The 15,221-nt window shown below is 41.1% G+C and overlaps 1 protein-coding gene across 4 annotated transcripts in view; it reads right to left on the bottom strand.

The window, feature by feature from the left end:
* Lrba (LPS responsive beige-like anchor protein) overlaps positions 1–15,221 on the bottom strand; it is a 563,056-nt gene that overhangs the window by 10,472 nt on the left and 537,363 nt on the right. For all 4 annotated transcript variants that reach the window (XM_052731913.1, XM_052731912.1, XM_052731914.1 and 1 more), the window contains one exon: positions 2,464–2,565. In XM_052731913.1, coding sequence (XP_052587873.1) covers positions 2,464–2,565 — 102 coding nt within the window. The remainder of the gene's footprint in view (positions 1–2,463; positions 2,566–15,221) is intronic.

Here is a 15,221-nt window from a genome sequence, read left to right as displayed (position 1 = left end):
GGCAGGAACTGCTGAACACCCCCCAACACACACCAGGGCTGTTCTGTTTCTACTGTATACTCACCATATGCAAGGGAAAGGAGACCCAAACTGTGTGTAAGTGTTGAGAGATGGGGAGGACAGGGTCTGTGCCCTGCCTTACTTTGGGCCACACGGAATCATTGCCTGCTCCCCACATGGCTACTGGCAGCATGCCTTTGCAAAGGATGGCTCTCTGCTTTTGTTGGGCACTCCAGAGTTAACATTTTTGGTGTTCTCCAACATAAATCCCAGCCATGTCTTTGTTTTTGCACAGTTCCAGTGTACATGAACTTGTTACAGCTCGCCAGCCCCACAACCACACAGTTCACATTTCAGTTATCACAGCAATTGTATAGAGCACACTTTGGAGCTAGCTCTTCAGTCCATGAACCCTCATGTTAATAGCAGCTGAGCATAGTGGGGAGCCCCCAGATCACAGTGTTCAAGGCACATCTGTAACCAGTATCTGTTGTTCAGCTCACACCCAGACATCAAGCATGGCGGCTGTGTTGCCTCCTTGTTTCAGTGATAACCATATGGCATTTTATAAAAGTAGATAACCAGGCTGGAGAGATGGCTCAGAGGTTAAGAGCACTGACTGCTCTTCCAGAGGTCCTGAGTTCAATTCCCAGCAACCACATGGTGGCTCACAACCATCTGTAATGAGATCTGGTGCCCTCTTCTGGCCTGCAGTCATACATGCTGTATACATAATAAATAAATAAATCTAAAAAAGTAGATAACCAGAAAAGGGTACTGGTCAACAATGATGAACTTCAATAGAGATGTGAATATAAGTGGAGTTTTATGTAGAGAGAGCAGAGTCAGCTTCAGATGCTGCCAAGACACTAGATACATAGCCAGGAAATGAACAAAGGAAAGTTGTTGGCGTAACTCGGCAAAGTCTAACAGGACTGATGATGTCCAGAAGAAATGATACTTTAAAAAGCCTCCCATTAAGGGAACTCTAGAGGGTATTTCATGACATCTAACAAAAGAGAAGTGAGAAGCTGGCGCACACAGAAGAAGATTGGCAATTCCCCAAGGCACAGAAAAGATGCTTAGGCCCCCAGGACAAGTGGTGTGCACTGCTCCTCTGTTCCTGAGAACTGTTTCACAAAGACACGAATATGCATGGCTGAGTTTGTTTTTAGTTTTCAGTTTGTTTGCTTTAGAGACAAGGTCTTACTATGTAGCCCTGGCAGGCTGTCCTGGAACTCAATGTATAGGCCAGGCTGGCCTCGAACTTGCAGAGATCTACCTTGCCTCTGCCTCCTGGGTGATGAGATTAAAGGTGTGTGCCATGCCTGAATATTTTTTAATGTTTTGCCAAAAGTTTAGACCATGGAAGAATGATTTAAAAAAAATCCCCACTGAGACAGTGTCTTAGATAATTTTGTGTGATTTCTGTTTGCATGGCATTTTACTATGCAAAGCAAGGATGATTTGTAATAGTAGTTAATTTTAAGGTTTAGATACAATCCAAGAAATCATAGTACTTTTTCACTGCTTTGACCAACTCCACTTTTCAAAGCAAAACTTTAAATATTCACTCTGTTAGCTATACTGCTACAGTTCAAGCCACAGATATGGTGACTCAAAATAATCTGTGTTCTGAGGTGATAGAAATTCTCTGTGCTCTGTCTTCAGCACAACAGGGGAGAGATGGGCAGACTTATGGTGGAGGAAGAGGCTCTGACTGCAGACAGCTCCTTTGCTGGAGGATCCCATGTGATGCATGTGCTCTTGGAAGGAGCACTTGGACTCTCTAAACCAAACACGAGATAGTGCTAACAGCAGAGCACCCAGCAGACCAGGTCCTTTCCACTCCAATGTCCGTCATTTCAGAACTGCCTAGTCCTGAAATCTGGAAGTTACACAGGGCCAGGGGCTGCTGAGGTGACTTAGCAGGTAAAGGGACTTGCTGCTGAACCTGATGCCCTGATTTCAATCCCAGGGAACCACATGGTGGAAGGAAAGAACCAACTCTCACATGTCATCAGACCTCTACACACATGCTGTGGCTTGAATGCAGGCATACACACAATACAGGCAGGGTCAGGATTTCCATTCAGCTCACTGGAGGTCAGAGAAATAAACACATACACAAAGATGCTCCTTGTTCCTGCTTCATGGAGAGAACACTAATTGGCTGCTGTCTATAGAGTATCTTAAATCCTTTAGACCAGGGAGCTAAAGGCTTTTGGCCCTCGTGAGAACGTTCTGGTCGTATGTGGACCTCTCTAGCCCACCCCCAAGTGTAACTACTACTACTAAGGAATGTGACTTTTAATTCATTTAATTTTAGCTAACTTATGTTTAAGTAGCCCTGTGTGGCTACCGTAACAGTCTGGAGCTTTAAAGAACAGGAACCAATCTCATTTCTGTTCACATTAATAGATCCTAAGAGCAGCCAACACTTTGTACAAACCACAACTTTACCTTGAGAACCACTCAACACCAGACCCAGCTCAGCGCAGACGGCAGCACAGGTAATCTCATAGTCATGGCCCGTGAGGATGGCCCGAGGAGTGGTGGTTTCACCTTTAGCAAGGAAAAAAAAAGACAAATCAATCCCAGTGTACAAAGATTAAATAACTTGGTGTCAATTATGATCTATGCCAAAGCTGCAGAGTTTTGAATTTGTCCAAAATTTATTTTAGCACTAGATCCAAACCTTGCTAAGAGTTTGATTCTGAAGTCGATATGTTTCTGAATTTCAAGAACCCTTATTTGATTATGTAGCACCACAGTCCCCCCCAAGACCACTGATAGAGCTGAAATAATTTGTTCCCAAGGCTGATCTATGCCAAGCCTATATAATCTGAGATTCTGTCCAAAAATTATTACAATGAAGCAAATAAAAACTAAAAGCAAGAACTCAGGCTCAATTTACATTCAAAGAAAGGTCTCCCCCTCTTCTCCAGTAGACTACTGCAACTCCCTAGCAGACAATCGGAAGTGGGGTTCTGATCTCCAAGCAGCCTTTCTCTAAACACCCAAGAGCTGAGTATTTTCTGATGTGAATTTCTCACAGAGTACCTCCCTCCCCACATTCTCGTCAACCAGTAGAGCATGACAGACCCCTGTGTTATTCTCCTGATGGCGCCGGGTGGTTTGGAGGAAAGAGGGTGGAGGAGAGGGAATATAGTAACGGAAGAGAAGAAGCAACTCTCCCTGCTCTGTGAGTAAACATCCAAACTGGCCACAGCTCAGAGAAGGGCCACAGTCACAGGTTTCGGTTGTGACTTAATTTGTACCACAAGGACACAAGGGATTCTGCACTTAGCCAGAAGTACCCTATTTAAACTAAACTCAGCCTCTACTTTCACAGTCTGAAAGACAAAGCCTCTGCAGACAACTAGCAAGTGGGATTCTGTTGGCATTCTTCAATGACCCAGGCTAGCCCATATCCCTAGAGAAGGAAAGCAAGATTTCAGCTAATAGACTAATGGGTCAGGGACGAATGGAAGCAGGGGCCTGGTTTCATCTGATTTCAGGTTGGGCACATATAGGAGGAACATACCTAACTTATTAGAATGTCTACTTGGTATTTTCCAAACAAAAAAGAATCTCTCAGAGACCATTTTTTTTTTCTCCTTAAGTCCATAAATTTTTTTTGGGGGGGGGACCTTCAAAGAAACAAATGATATAAGCCCATCTAAGTTACTTAATTTTGTATTAAAAATCATGAGATTTAGAAACAAACATTCTATGTTTGAAGAAGTTAATATGTTAGCCATCATTCATGGACCCCTCCATAACTCCCTACTTGTCATATTCTAAATTCCACAAAAACAGCATTATGTTATTCTTGAAATTACTGTCTAATTATATCTATTGGGAATGTTTTTTTAAATCAACCATTAAAATCATTATGATTTAAGGAATACATTTTCAGTGTGATTGTTCCTTTTTTGTTTCCATAAATTACAAATGATTTTAATGGTGGTGAGATTTGTGTTCTAACTTAAATAATCTTTCCTCAGTGGAAAGTGAAGTTTTGAAGGAAAATAAATGAAAAATGAGAGCAATTTACATATAAGCCAAAATAAACAAAGGACAGATGGGTCATGGAGGGGCCAGACAGATATCTTTAGGTAGCCAATGCTTTTTTTGTTTCTAGATTTAAGAATATTTTCTCAGGAGCTTAGTGAAGGGAGAAAGGAACTGATCTCAACTATTTTCTTTTTTAATGTAAGAGATGAACTGGGAATAATCTAGAAGTATGAAATCAGAAGGTAGGAAACCTCAGAAAAGAGGTTAAGTTGTAAACGTTCTCCTTTGCAAACACAATTCACTAGTCTGTTTTGCTTACAAAATACTAGCTTCCCAAATGCAAATGTACCACATCGCTTTCACTACGGAAGTCAGAAGATGCATGCACGAGATATGCAGGAGAGAAAAGGGCCTCTCCTTTCCTCGGGTCTGATCTCTAAGGAAAGGAGTGCTTAGCGCGGGACTTTGTTGGCAACGTGTTTCCTAGTCCAGGAAACCGGTTAGACAGTTCAGGAAGTAGGAAGGGGTGGCGGGGAGGCCGGAGAACACAGGCTTGAGTAACACGACCAATGAAAAGCGTAAGGGAGAGCCATGGCCACTTGCTGCTTAGGGAGCTGGATTTACAGTAAGAAATGACAACAAAACAAAGACCCAGCTGTGCTCAACTTGCCTCATGTATAGGAACAAACATGTAAGGCTTCTGATTCCCAAGTCTGCGACACAAAAGAAGAAAAGTCATTTCCGGCTTCCTTATTGAAGTACAGACAGAGCATTCTTCACACTTTTTCCTTATCAAAAAGTATGTTCAAAATAAAAACCAGTTGGATTTTTATAAGTCCCAATAAACCAAGGGCTTTAAATATTAAAATTTCACTATTACTGTATAATAGTTCTAAGATATGGGATTTAAACGAAACCGATGTAAACTGCTTGAGCTCAGCGGACATACTGGGAATCACTTAGAATGAAATTAAAGGCAGAGGGGGTCATCGGCGGCAGAACACTGGTTCTCTATGGAGCTAGTGGCAGCTCTCATTTCTCTTTAGATACACAGGCTACATCACCTCCTGGGCTCTAGAGGAGCCAGGTGATAGCAAACAGAGAAGAAAGGTAAGGCCCCACTGTATCTCTGTGAAAAGTCAAGAGCAAATGGCTCTGGTTATAGGCCTCCTGTCAGCTCTGGGGCTGCTCCTTCTGGCCACTTGTCAGCTCCAACCAGGATGGTAGGGGGGCTATCAGTACAGACAAGATGATTCCGCACATGCATTACATTTCAGATTCCAAAGGCATTACCAATCTCACTGAAAGAACAGGGAAAGTCTTCAGAAGAATGCCAGGTTAATTCTTTTGATAAAAACCTTCACTCATTAATGGATGCCGACAGTCTGTACCTCTGCTCTCTCAGAGAGCAGGATCTAGGATCTACTGAAGCCTGGACCATAAAGCACCACAGGTCCCCTTAAACCCTTTAAAGTCTGACTGTGTGAAAGTCGCCATGGCTTTCAATAATGCTGGGAGAAAATGTATCTTGTTGGTAGTTTAAGAAGCCACACTTCAGACTTCTTAAAGAAAAATGAAGAGAGAAAAAGGACAGACTTCCAGGACTGCTCTGAAAAGCTGCAGCCCGCACTTCAAAGGAAGGGTCTTTGTGTGAGAGCAGTTTTATGACTACTGATGCAGATCCTACCAAAGCTGAAAGGGAGACTCAGGGCATCTTTAGGGATGGCCTTAGAAGAAGATGAACAAGCCAAATGAGATTAAAGACAGCCCAAAGCCTGCCACAAAACCCAGGCACGCCAGCTCTACAGATGTGCTTTTCTCAGCACACAAGAGCGAGGGCCCGGGAAAAGTGCAGGCCCTTGAGGAGCCCCAGGACCCTGTCAGTGTGCACACTGGGCCTGTCTGCAGCCACGAGCAGTTAGCTTACCACCACTGGGGAGAAGGACGCATTTCTGTATTACTACATGTGTGTCTTGTCCTCCTCATAACACTAAGTATTTTTATCAAAGGGAGTCTGAATTTCTTAGAATTTCATATCTGAAAGAGGAAAAGTAACTCCTGTACTGTTTTGTTCATAAACAGCAGATGAGAAAGACAATTCCCAAGATTTACCTCCACTAATGTAAAGGAGATAACTAATCCATGTAAAATACACTTTTTGGCTATTTTTCGAAGTGCAGGAAGGTCTTGCTATCCTCTGCATCACTGCCCCAGACCTATACAGTGAGGCTTTCGGAGTGTGCAGTGCGGGCCTCATGAGGGCTTCGTGTGCTCTGCACATTCCTCTCTCAGTCTTAGAAGTACAAAATTCCTTCATCCCACGAATGCTAAGTGATGGCTCCTTGGTCATAAGTCAACACAGCCCGCTGCTCACTTTCTCATTCCCTCACTCTGGCATTCACTTAGTAATGTTTACTGAGGCTGTGGGTATTCTGTGACACACTGGAAAATAAGGACAGGAATACAATATGGCCTTTTGTTTGAAAATGACTTGATTTACAATGGTCACTGGTGTCTGAGGGTACAACTCAATGGTACAGTGCTCACTAGCATAAGGCCTTGGGGTCAATCCCAACACTGAAAAAGCAAAACATCTGAAATCAAGTTTTGCCTATTTTACCAAAATCCTACAAACTGTAAGTGATTTTAAAAGTTAAAACCACCACTGAAACTCAAGCACTTATTACAAGTGTTTTGCATGCGGAGTCTGCATTTAACATTAATTAACAGAGTCTTTAACACCAGTGATACAGTTTTCCACATTGGTAAAATCTCGTGTATCTAAAGAAAACCAAAATAGAATACAAAAGTTGATTTTGTTTAAACAAACAAACAAACAAAAAAACAGAAGTCACTTTGGATCTAGGTATGCTTAAAAAAAAAGCATAATGAGGTTTTAAGCCTAAGTATTTAAACCCCCAAAGTTAGCCACTATGGAAGCTACGCGGTTGCTTCCTGGAGGTAGGTGCTTGTACTCTACACATGCAGCTTGTCTATTAGCTGCTGTTGATTAATACGGAACATTCACGTGAGAACCAAAGACCTGGCTTTCTCATGTGGCTTGCCACAACGGCAAATCAAGAAAGGAAATGGCTTTTGTTGATAAATGTTTCCTTTATCCCCTGGTAAATGTTTCTTAAACCTTTCCATTAACTTCCCAATTTTTCAGTGGAAATTCTATCTCCTTTTAATTATGTACAACTAAATTATTTGAAATTTGTCCTAGTCACCCCATCTTTATCACTGTCCCCCAGCATCCATCATGGTCTTCTGGTGTGGTTAAACATACAGACTACAGTCAACATGGCCACAAGTGCATCAAGAGTGCCACATGTACCAGAAAACGGTGATGGCGTCTTCTGTAAATGCCACTACCATTACTAATGTAAGGCCAGCCAAGGTCGGGGGCGGGGGGGGGGGGGGGGGGGGAGTCAGTCAAAGCTCTGGCCTCATAGCATCTTTTTTTTTTTTTTTTTTTTACAGTGGACTCCTCTTCTAAGCCTATGCTAACAGTGAGTTTGTATGGGAGATTCTCTAACACTATCCTAGGGAATAGGGTACGGTGAGTGGTAGAATACACCGCAGCAGGAGCAGGCGCTGGGCTCTGTCCTCAGCATGGAATGTGCCTACATACACACGAAGAAAGAGGAAACCCAAACCTCACAAGTTCTATCATGACACGCACTGTCACAATAAATCAGTGTAACAAAACTGTCTTTTTATGTCTTTTGTAAATACTCAGTGCTTTCATGATAGGTTTCCATCAGATTCTGTACTGCTAATAATCCAATTAAATCTAGTAAAAAACTGTAGTACAGTTTAGTGGTTAAAAAAGAGGCCTCTGGGGCTGTAGCTCAGTGGCAAGGCATAGGCTTAGCATGTGTGAGGTCCTAGGTTCCATCCCCAGCACCACAAACAAAAGCTATGGCCAAGTGTCTGAATTTGAACCCAGACTCCAGCACTTGCCCACTAGGGGTTCTCTCAGTTTACGAGTGTACACACAGCTCTAGGTGGGAGACTTGGGGGCTTCAAGGCAAGACAGAAGACAAAAATCTTAATGTCATAGTTTCTCCATGTGTTATCCATAAAGACAAAGGACAATAAAAGAAGTTTTCACACAAGGCTACCATAAGAATAGTGTTAGCTGGGTGTGGTGGCTCATGCCTTTAATCCCAGCACTCAGGAGGCAGAGGGCAGAGGCAGGTGGATCTCTGTGAGTTTGAGGCTAGCCTGGTCTACAAAGAGAGTTCCACAACAGCCAGGGCTACACAGAGAAATCCTGTCTCAAAAAACCAAAGGGGGAGGGGGAGTGTTAATATGCAAAATGTCTACAAGTATCTTAAGCACCCATGAAATATCCACCCAGCAGTGTGTGTGTTTGTGTGTGTGTGTGTGTGTGTGAGAGAGAGAGAGAGAGAGAGAGAGAGAGAGAGAGAGAGAGAGAGAGAGAGAGAGAGAGAGAGAGAGAGAGCACGCTCATGTTCCCACTTTTTCTCAACTTTTATTATCTGATTTTAGGCTGCATAAATGCCAATTAGAGATGGTTCTTATTATTTTTCTTCCTTGAAAAGGAATAATACACCTTAGTTTCTCAAAATTATACTCTGATTTCTCACATTTTGCCTTGTCTCCGATTTTTCAACTTTCCCCAACAATTCACACACCTGTGAAGAGCAGAAAATGCAGATAAATTTCCACAGTCAGGTTTATTTTCCAATTTTAAATATTTCTGATTGTCTCTCATTATCGAGTATGACATGCTCATTATAAAATGTCCAGGTAAATTAGTAAATCATGAGGCTGATGAAAACTTGCTTCCTAGTCCTCCTAACTTGGAATGAACTTTTCTGGCCTTTGCCTGGCTATGATTCCTGTGTGTGTATTCATTCATACACACGGGCTTTTAAGCATATGCACGTAATTTACAGCATGTATAAGACATAATACAGCTAGTTTGATGATTTTTGCACTTAGCAGTACAGAGAACATTTGCGTCCATGTGCACACCACACGTATGCAGCGTCTTTGATAGAAGTCGCACAGTTCTTCAGCTTGTTCACACACTGCCCTCTACTCAATTACTGTGCTGTTTCTCTCCTCCTCTGAGACTCCTTTGTTGAGTCTCTCTCCATAATGGGATTGCTTGGGCTTAGGCTCTAGTACATCTATAGCTCCTGCATTTAAATGCAGGTATCTAATAAAGCAGACACACCAAGTTTACCTACACAGAAGGCACACACCTTTAATCCCAGCACTTAGGAGGCAGAGGCAGGCGGATCTCTGAGTTTGAGGACGGCCTGGTCTACAGAGTGAGTTTCAGGACAGCCAAGTCTACACGGAGAAACCCTGTCTCAAAGAACCAGAAAAAAAAAAAAAAGAAAAGAAAAGAAAAAAGAAAATTGATGAGGTGAAACAGTGTGCACATTTCTTGATATCCAACATTGAGTTTTATGAATATAAATTAAAAATTTAATCTGTTTATACTAATTACACAAATCATTTGAAATTCTTTTTATTGGGCTGGAGAGATGGCTCAGTGGTTAAGAGCACTGACTGCTCTTCCAGAGGACCCGGGTTCAATTCCCAGCACCCACATGGCAGCTCACAACTGTCTGTAACTCCAGTTCCAGTGTACCCGACACCCTCACACAGACATACATACACTAATGCACATAAAATAAAAATAAATACATTCTTAAAATTCTTTTTATTGTTGTTAGTTTTTGTTTATTTTTTAGATTGTAATTTGATTACAACATTTCTCCTATCCCTTTCCTCCTCCTAAATCCTCTTCCTTACTCTCCTTCAAATTCATGGCCTCTTTTTCATGAATTGTTATTGTATACAGATATTTATATACACATATATTCCTAAATATAACCTGTTGAGTCCATCCAGTGTTACTTGTGTACATGTTTTCAGGGCTGACCATTGGTACTGAACTACAGTTGGTGTGCTCTCCTCTGGGTATTCCCACCACTCCCGTTCACAGCTTTCCTCAGTGGCCTGTAGTTTTGGGGTAGGGTGAGGCCTCATGGGCTTCTCCCGTCCAGTTTGGCATGTCCACTGGTGCCATCCTTGTTTGGCTCATATTTGGGCAGTCATGTTGGTGAGACTCTAGGGGTGTAGCTTCTGATACTACAAGGATACACACTCTCACAGCAAAGTCCCTGATATTCTGGTTCTTAGTCTTTCTGCCTGCTCCTCTGCAATGATCTTTGAGCTTTAGGTGTGGGATTTGGACTGGGCTCCACAACTCTGAATTTGGAGTACTTGGAGTTTTCTGTAGCAGTTTCCGTCTGTTGAGACAGGGTCTCACTATGTAGCTTTGGCTGGCCTCAAACTCATAGAGACCCACCTGCCTCTGTCTGGGATTAAAGGTGTGTACCAGCACCTGGCCCTAAAATTCTTTTTAATGTATCTTCCTTATTGTAAGGTTTCTTTGTTAAATACATGTAAGTTAGGTACTTTGAAAGTCATACAGGGTTTTCACATCTTTAGCTATTAAAAACATCTTGGTCTGCCCTGGTGTAATAATGGTGCATGCTTTTAATTCCAGCACTTGGGAGGCAGAGGCAAGTGGATATCTTTAAGTTTGAGGCTAGCTTGGTCTACATTGTGATTTCCTGGACAGGCAGAGCTATATGGTAAAGACCCTGTTTTGAAAACAAAAACAAAAACAAAAACGAAAAGCCTTGGTCTAAGCCATCCCAAAGAAATAAAGTAATCTTCTCAGTTCCGGAAAATTACAACCTATAAAGAGAACACTGGAATGCCCCCCAGTTAGAGAGTTGAGCTATAAAAGGAACTGAAGTCCAGAGAACTTTTTTCTTCATTTCAAAATACTTCAAGGGGCTGGAGCGATGTCTCAGTGGTTTAGGGCATTTGTTACTCTGGCAGAGCACCTCAGTGTGATTCTCAGCATCCACACAGTGGCTCAAACTCCAGTTTCAGGGAATCCAATGCCTCCTTCTGACTTCCATGGGCACATACATACATGAAGACAAAAATACCCATACATATAAAATAAATAAATTTACAAAAACAAAATCTTCCAATCCTAAAACTGAACCAAACCTACTAGAAGGTAAGAAAACGTACTTTAAAAACCAGTGGATAAGAGACATGCACTAATATATCTAAGTAGGCAATAACAACAAGCTGGGTGTGGTCATTCACACCTGTGATCTCAACCCTTGGGAGCTGAGGCAGGAGGATTGTTCCAGCCCAGCCCAGACTACTGGGGATCCTATATGAAAAAACAAGTAAATCACTGAGATAACAACAATCAAAAAAACCTATGATATAAATTTGTTAATTAGCACTTTTAATTAGCTCTATAAAGTAGTGGTTCTAGCATACGAAAATTAAGGCAACTAGAAAAAGTAGGTAATTGTTGCTTTGTGAAAGAAATAATTAGAAACACACAAATAATTTTATATAAGATGGCTCTTCGTACAACTTCAGGACTATCTACTTTGTAATATAAGGTACATATACATGTAAGGTCTTATGGAATCTTTCTAATGAAATGAACCTTTCTGAAAGGTGGTAACAATCAGTTTACTGTTGGCTCAGAGGTCTCTAAATGCATACTTAGTGAAGCTTCAGTAATGCCACACTCCTGGGGGAGGGGAGGTGCACTGTACATATTCCAGCAGCAGCAGCAGCAGACAAATCTTACTCTAATATGTAAGAAAGGGTACAGGACACCACTTCAGTTTCTCGGTAATATTTGGCTTCTGAGTGTCTAAGAGTCTATATAATGACAGTCACTCGGTAGTATGTAGTCTCATTAATTTGAGCCATTGTTTGAAATTACAATTCCTATCTTGAGCATGAGGTATGTACAACTTTATTTGGGGCTGCCTCAATGTCTACATATGAAGATACTCAGTTTCAGTTTGGGGGCATAAATCAGTTCCCCTGTCCTCATGTTTAAGTGGCTACAGCCCATAGGATGAATGGTAGAGTGATTTTTCTCTGTAACCAAACAAGGTAAATAAATGTGATATATTGGCACATCACCCCACTGCTCTGCATATGGTGAACATTAAGGTTGTATTCGTTTGCCATATGAATATAATTCCCTTTACCACATCTACTATTAGCTACAAGAAGTAAATACAGAGTTGTTTTGCTGGAATTTGAGGGCCTGCATTACATCACAGAGCACTAAACATCCTGGACCTTCTGGAGAATTTCATGGACATTTTTAATGTCACCTTAACCTGAATACTGCCAACATATTGCTTCAAACCCATACTTTAAATTTTACAAGATTCAAAGAAAGTACAAGAAAAATAGAAGGTAGAGCAGTAGGGCCAGGAAGGAGCTGGATGCAGTCTGAATGAGGCATATGTAAGAACCGGTGTCCTCGACAAAGAACCAGGGCCAGCCTCATCCTCACATAAAGGCCACGTGCCTCAAGCCCTGCTTTCACATACAAAACAGTGAGTATTAGGAACCTGAGATTAGGTATTATCTAAACAATTTCTGCCAACTGTGACTTACTGAAGACCTGAGTTTATCTCCTCAGGACAAACTGTCGTGCTTTGTTTTATCATACAGATACTATGCTTTCCTTAAAATTGTTTATTATAAAGTCCCAATTCTAGGTTAGGGTGGGAGAAGAATAAAATGATTTAAAAAAAACTTACAAGGTTCAAGACATCGTACATATCCTGACATTTGAGACCCATGAATAATAATATATCACAGGCAATTAAGACAAAACACAACAGTGTTTCCAGGCCAGGCCTTTCCCGTAAGAGAGCGTTACGTCTCCAAGTGTGGCCAGCAGATGGCGCTCTAGGCTACCTACTTACAGAGAGGACGCTGCACCACAGCCGCCAGTATTTTGCCAAGACAAAGAATAAGGATTTATCAGTAGCTTTAGTAAAACGTATTAGGCCTTATGATAAAAAGGACATAATTCCTAAATACATACATAAAAATATACATATGCATAAGCACATGTGCATGGAGGCAACCAGTAAATAACTCACACCTGGACATGTTATGACACCGCTTCTCTTTCGGACTTGATGAGTAGTCTATGTGTGTATCAGTGGTATTTATAGTCATAGGGCAAGATCATTCTAAATTCATTAAAAAAAATTTAGAATGCCTTAAAGTTGGAATTCATTTTTAATTATAGCAGGAATGTCTCATTAGGGTGATACTAGTAAAATTAACAACAGTAGGATTTACGGTAATGACTTACATGACTGATGACAGTATAACAAAATGAAGTTTTAGACAGAGAAAAAGCAGGGCAGCTCTGGAATACAGTACTTTAAAACGCAGCTCTGCAGTCTGTTAGTGCTAGCCTTACGGTTAATAAAATCGTCTTTCTAATTAACGGTGCTGAAATATTCTTAAAGAACAGAATCTTGTTATTAAAAAAAAAAAAAAAACACAAAAAACTACCCCCTTCCCCATGAGCCATAGACGCCATTCCTATAAGGAGAAAGCTGACATAGATTAGCATGTCTGATTGCAAAGAGGGAAAAAAAAATATGCCACCTTTCCATCAAATCAAAACCAGAATGCAAGAATGTTAAAGTACTTTACTGAAATAGTGCGCACACAAATCTATGCGACACCCTCACAGTCGGCAACCATTTGCTCCAAAAGCTAATAGACTGTGGCTGTAAAAAAAAATTTACTTTGAAATCTAAAAGTGTTGCGTAAGTGGTTTTTAAAATTCAAGTTTATGATTTATTAATGTAATATAAAATAGGGAATAAATAATAACAGTGTTGTATGTTTTTAACTTGTTTATATAAGTACGATCATGTCAAAGTTGGAAGTGTTTAAATACCAATTTAGTGCACCGGAGGAGCACATTTTCTCTGGAATTTGGAGGCAGATAGAGTCAGCACTGTTCTGAAGGGAAAATCTTCCACTCTTGGAATCTCAGCTAGGACAGCAGACTGGGGAGAGGTAACAAAGGGCCGAGCTTTCTGCACAAAACACCTTTCATTGAAACTGTCCTGGTTAATGTTACAAAAACCATCCACAACCAAGTGGAATACTATTTTCAGCCTTCTCCTCACTGGGGAAGCTGCATTCCACAGCAGATAACCATCACAAGACAATAGAGCCAAAGGTGAAAAACGGCCTGGCTACGGAAAGCAAGCCTTTGGCTGCATAATCTAGACAGGGTTCATAAAACATCTGAGTCATTTTTAAAGCCCCAAATTATACTATTTATAGGTTTCATGCAAGTTGAGTTAGCCTGATTTTTATCCAACTAATATACATATTAACATTGTATCACATTAGGTTAAAATAGTTACACAGCTACCAACTTTATATATAACACCAATACCAGATTTAAAGAAAATGGTATTTGGCTCTTGCTTATGACCTTTGCAAATAAAATCACTAACCATTCTTGTGATTTTAAAATTCCAAATCAAGTTAAATAGCTAAAAGCACTACAGGATGCAGGAAGAAGCAGCAGGCTGCCCCCGGCACCACTTTTCTTCTTTTCGAGAGAGTCTAAAATCAAAGATTGGAAGTTGAAGGACTACTGTGTATTTACAGGCTGTCCTCTAAGTGTGTCAGTGTGCGGCCGCTCTCACGGGCTGTTCCTGTGGCTCCAAGAGACACAATGCAGGCCGGCAGGAGCCTGAAGGCTCAGAGGCGCTGGGACTCGGGCTGCTCACAGCCTTCACTGAGCTGGAGGCTCAGAAAACTGAACCAGCTCGTGGGAAGGTTTAAAACAGTTATACACAGTAAAAATGTCTGGGTTTGCCTGCTATTTGTTTTTTGAAAGCTTAGATTGGCTTTTTCATTTTTCTATTCTAATGTGTGTAAACTCTCATAGTAAGAAAAAGTACCTGTATGTCTTTCTCCAGGACTCATTATTCAAAGCTAAAGCAAAATTGGATGGGGCATCAGACATTATAAAGGACCAGAAAGGATAAAGCAATAAATTTAGTCAAAATACATAATGTTTTCTAAATTTGTATTAGATGTGCTTGTGTTCTGGTTCTTTCCCCTCTTCATTTATTTCTAAGTGTTCATGTCCACCGTATTGTACAGACAATAAGAGGATGGTGGATGTTGCACGGAAACTATAATGTTTTAATATGAACCAAGATGGTGCTGGTGTGGGGATTTACTTCCTCTGAGCATCTTATGCCTCTGATAACAGTCACCACTGGTGCTTTATTTTGCAGACGGGAGAG

The sequence above is a fragment of the Peromyscus californicus genome, unplaced genomic scaffold, assembly GCF_007827085.1.
Source record: "Peromyscus californicus insignis strain IS unplaced genomic scaffold, ASM782708v3 Scaffold_9__1_contigs__length_137607984, whole genome shotgun sequence".
Classification (NCBI taxonomy): Eukaryota; Metazoa; Chordata; class Mammalia; order Rodentia; family Cricetidae; genus Peromyscus; species Peromyscus californicus.
Note: the sequence above shows the minus strand (reverse complement) of the source record. Positions and strands in the feature narration are given on the sequence as shown.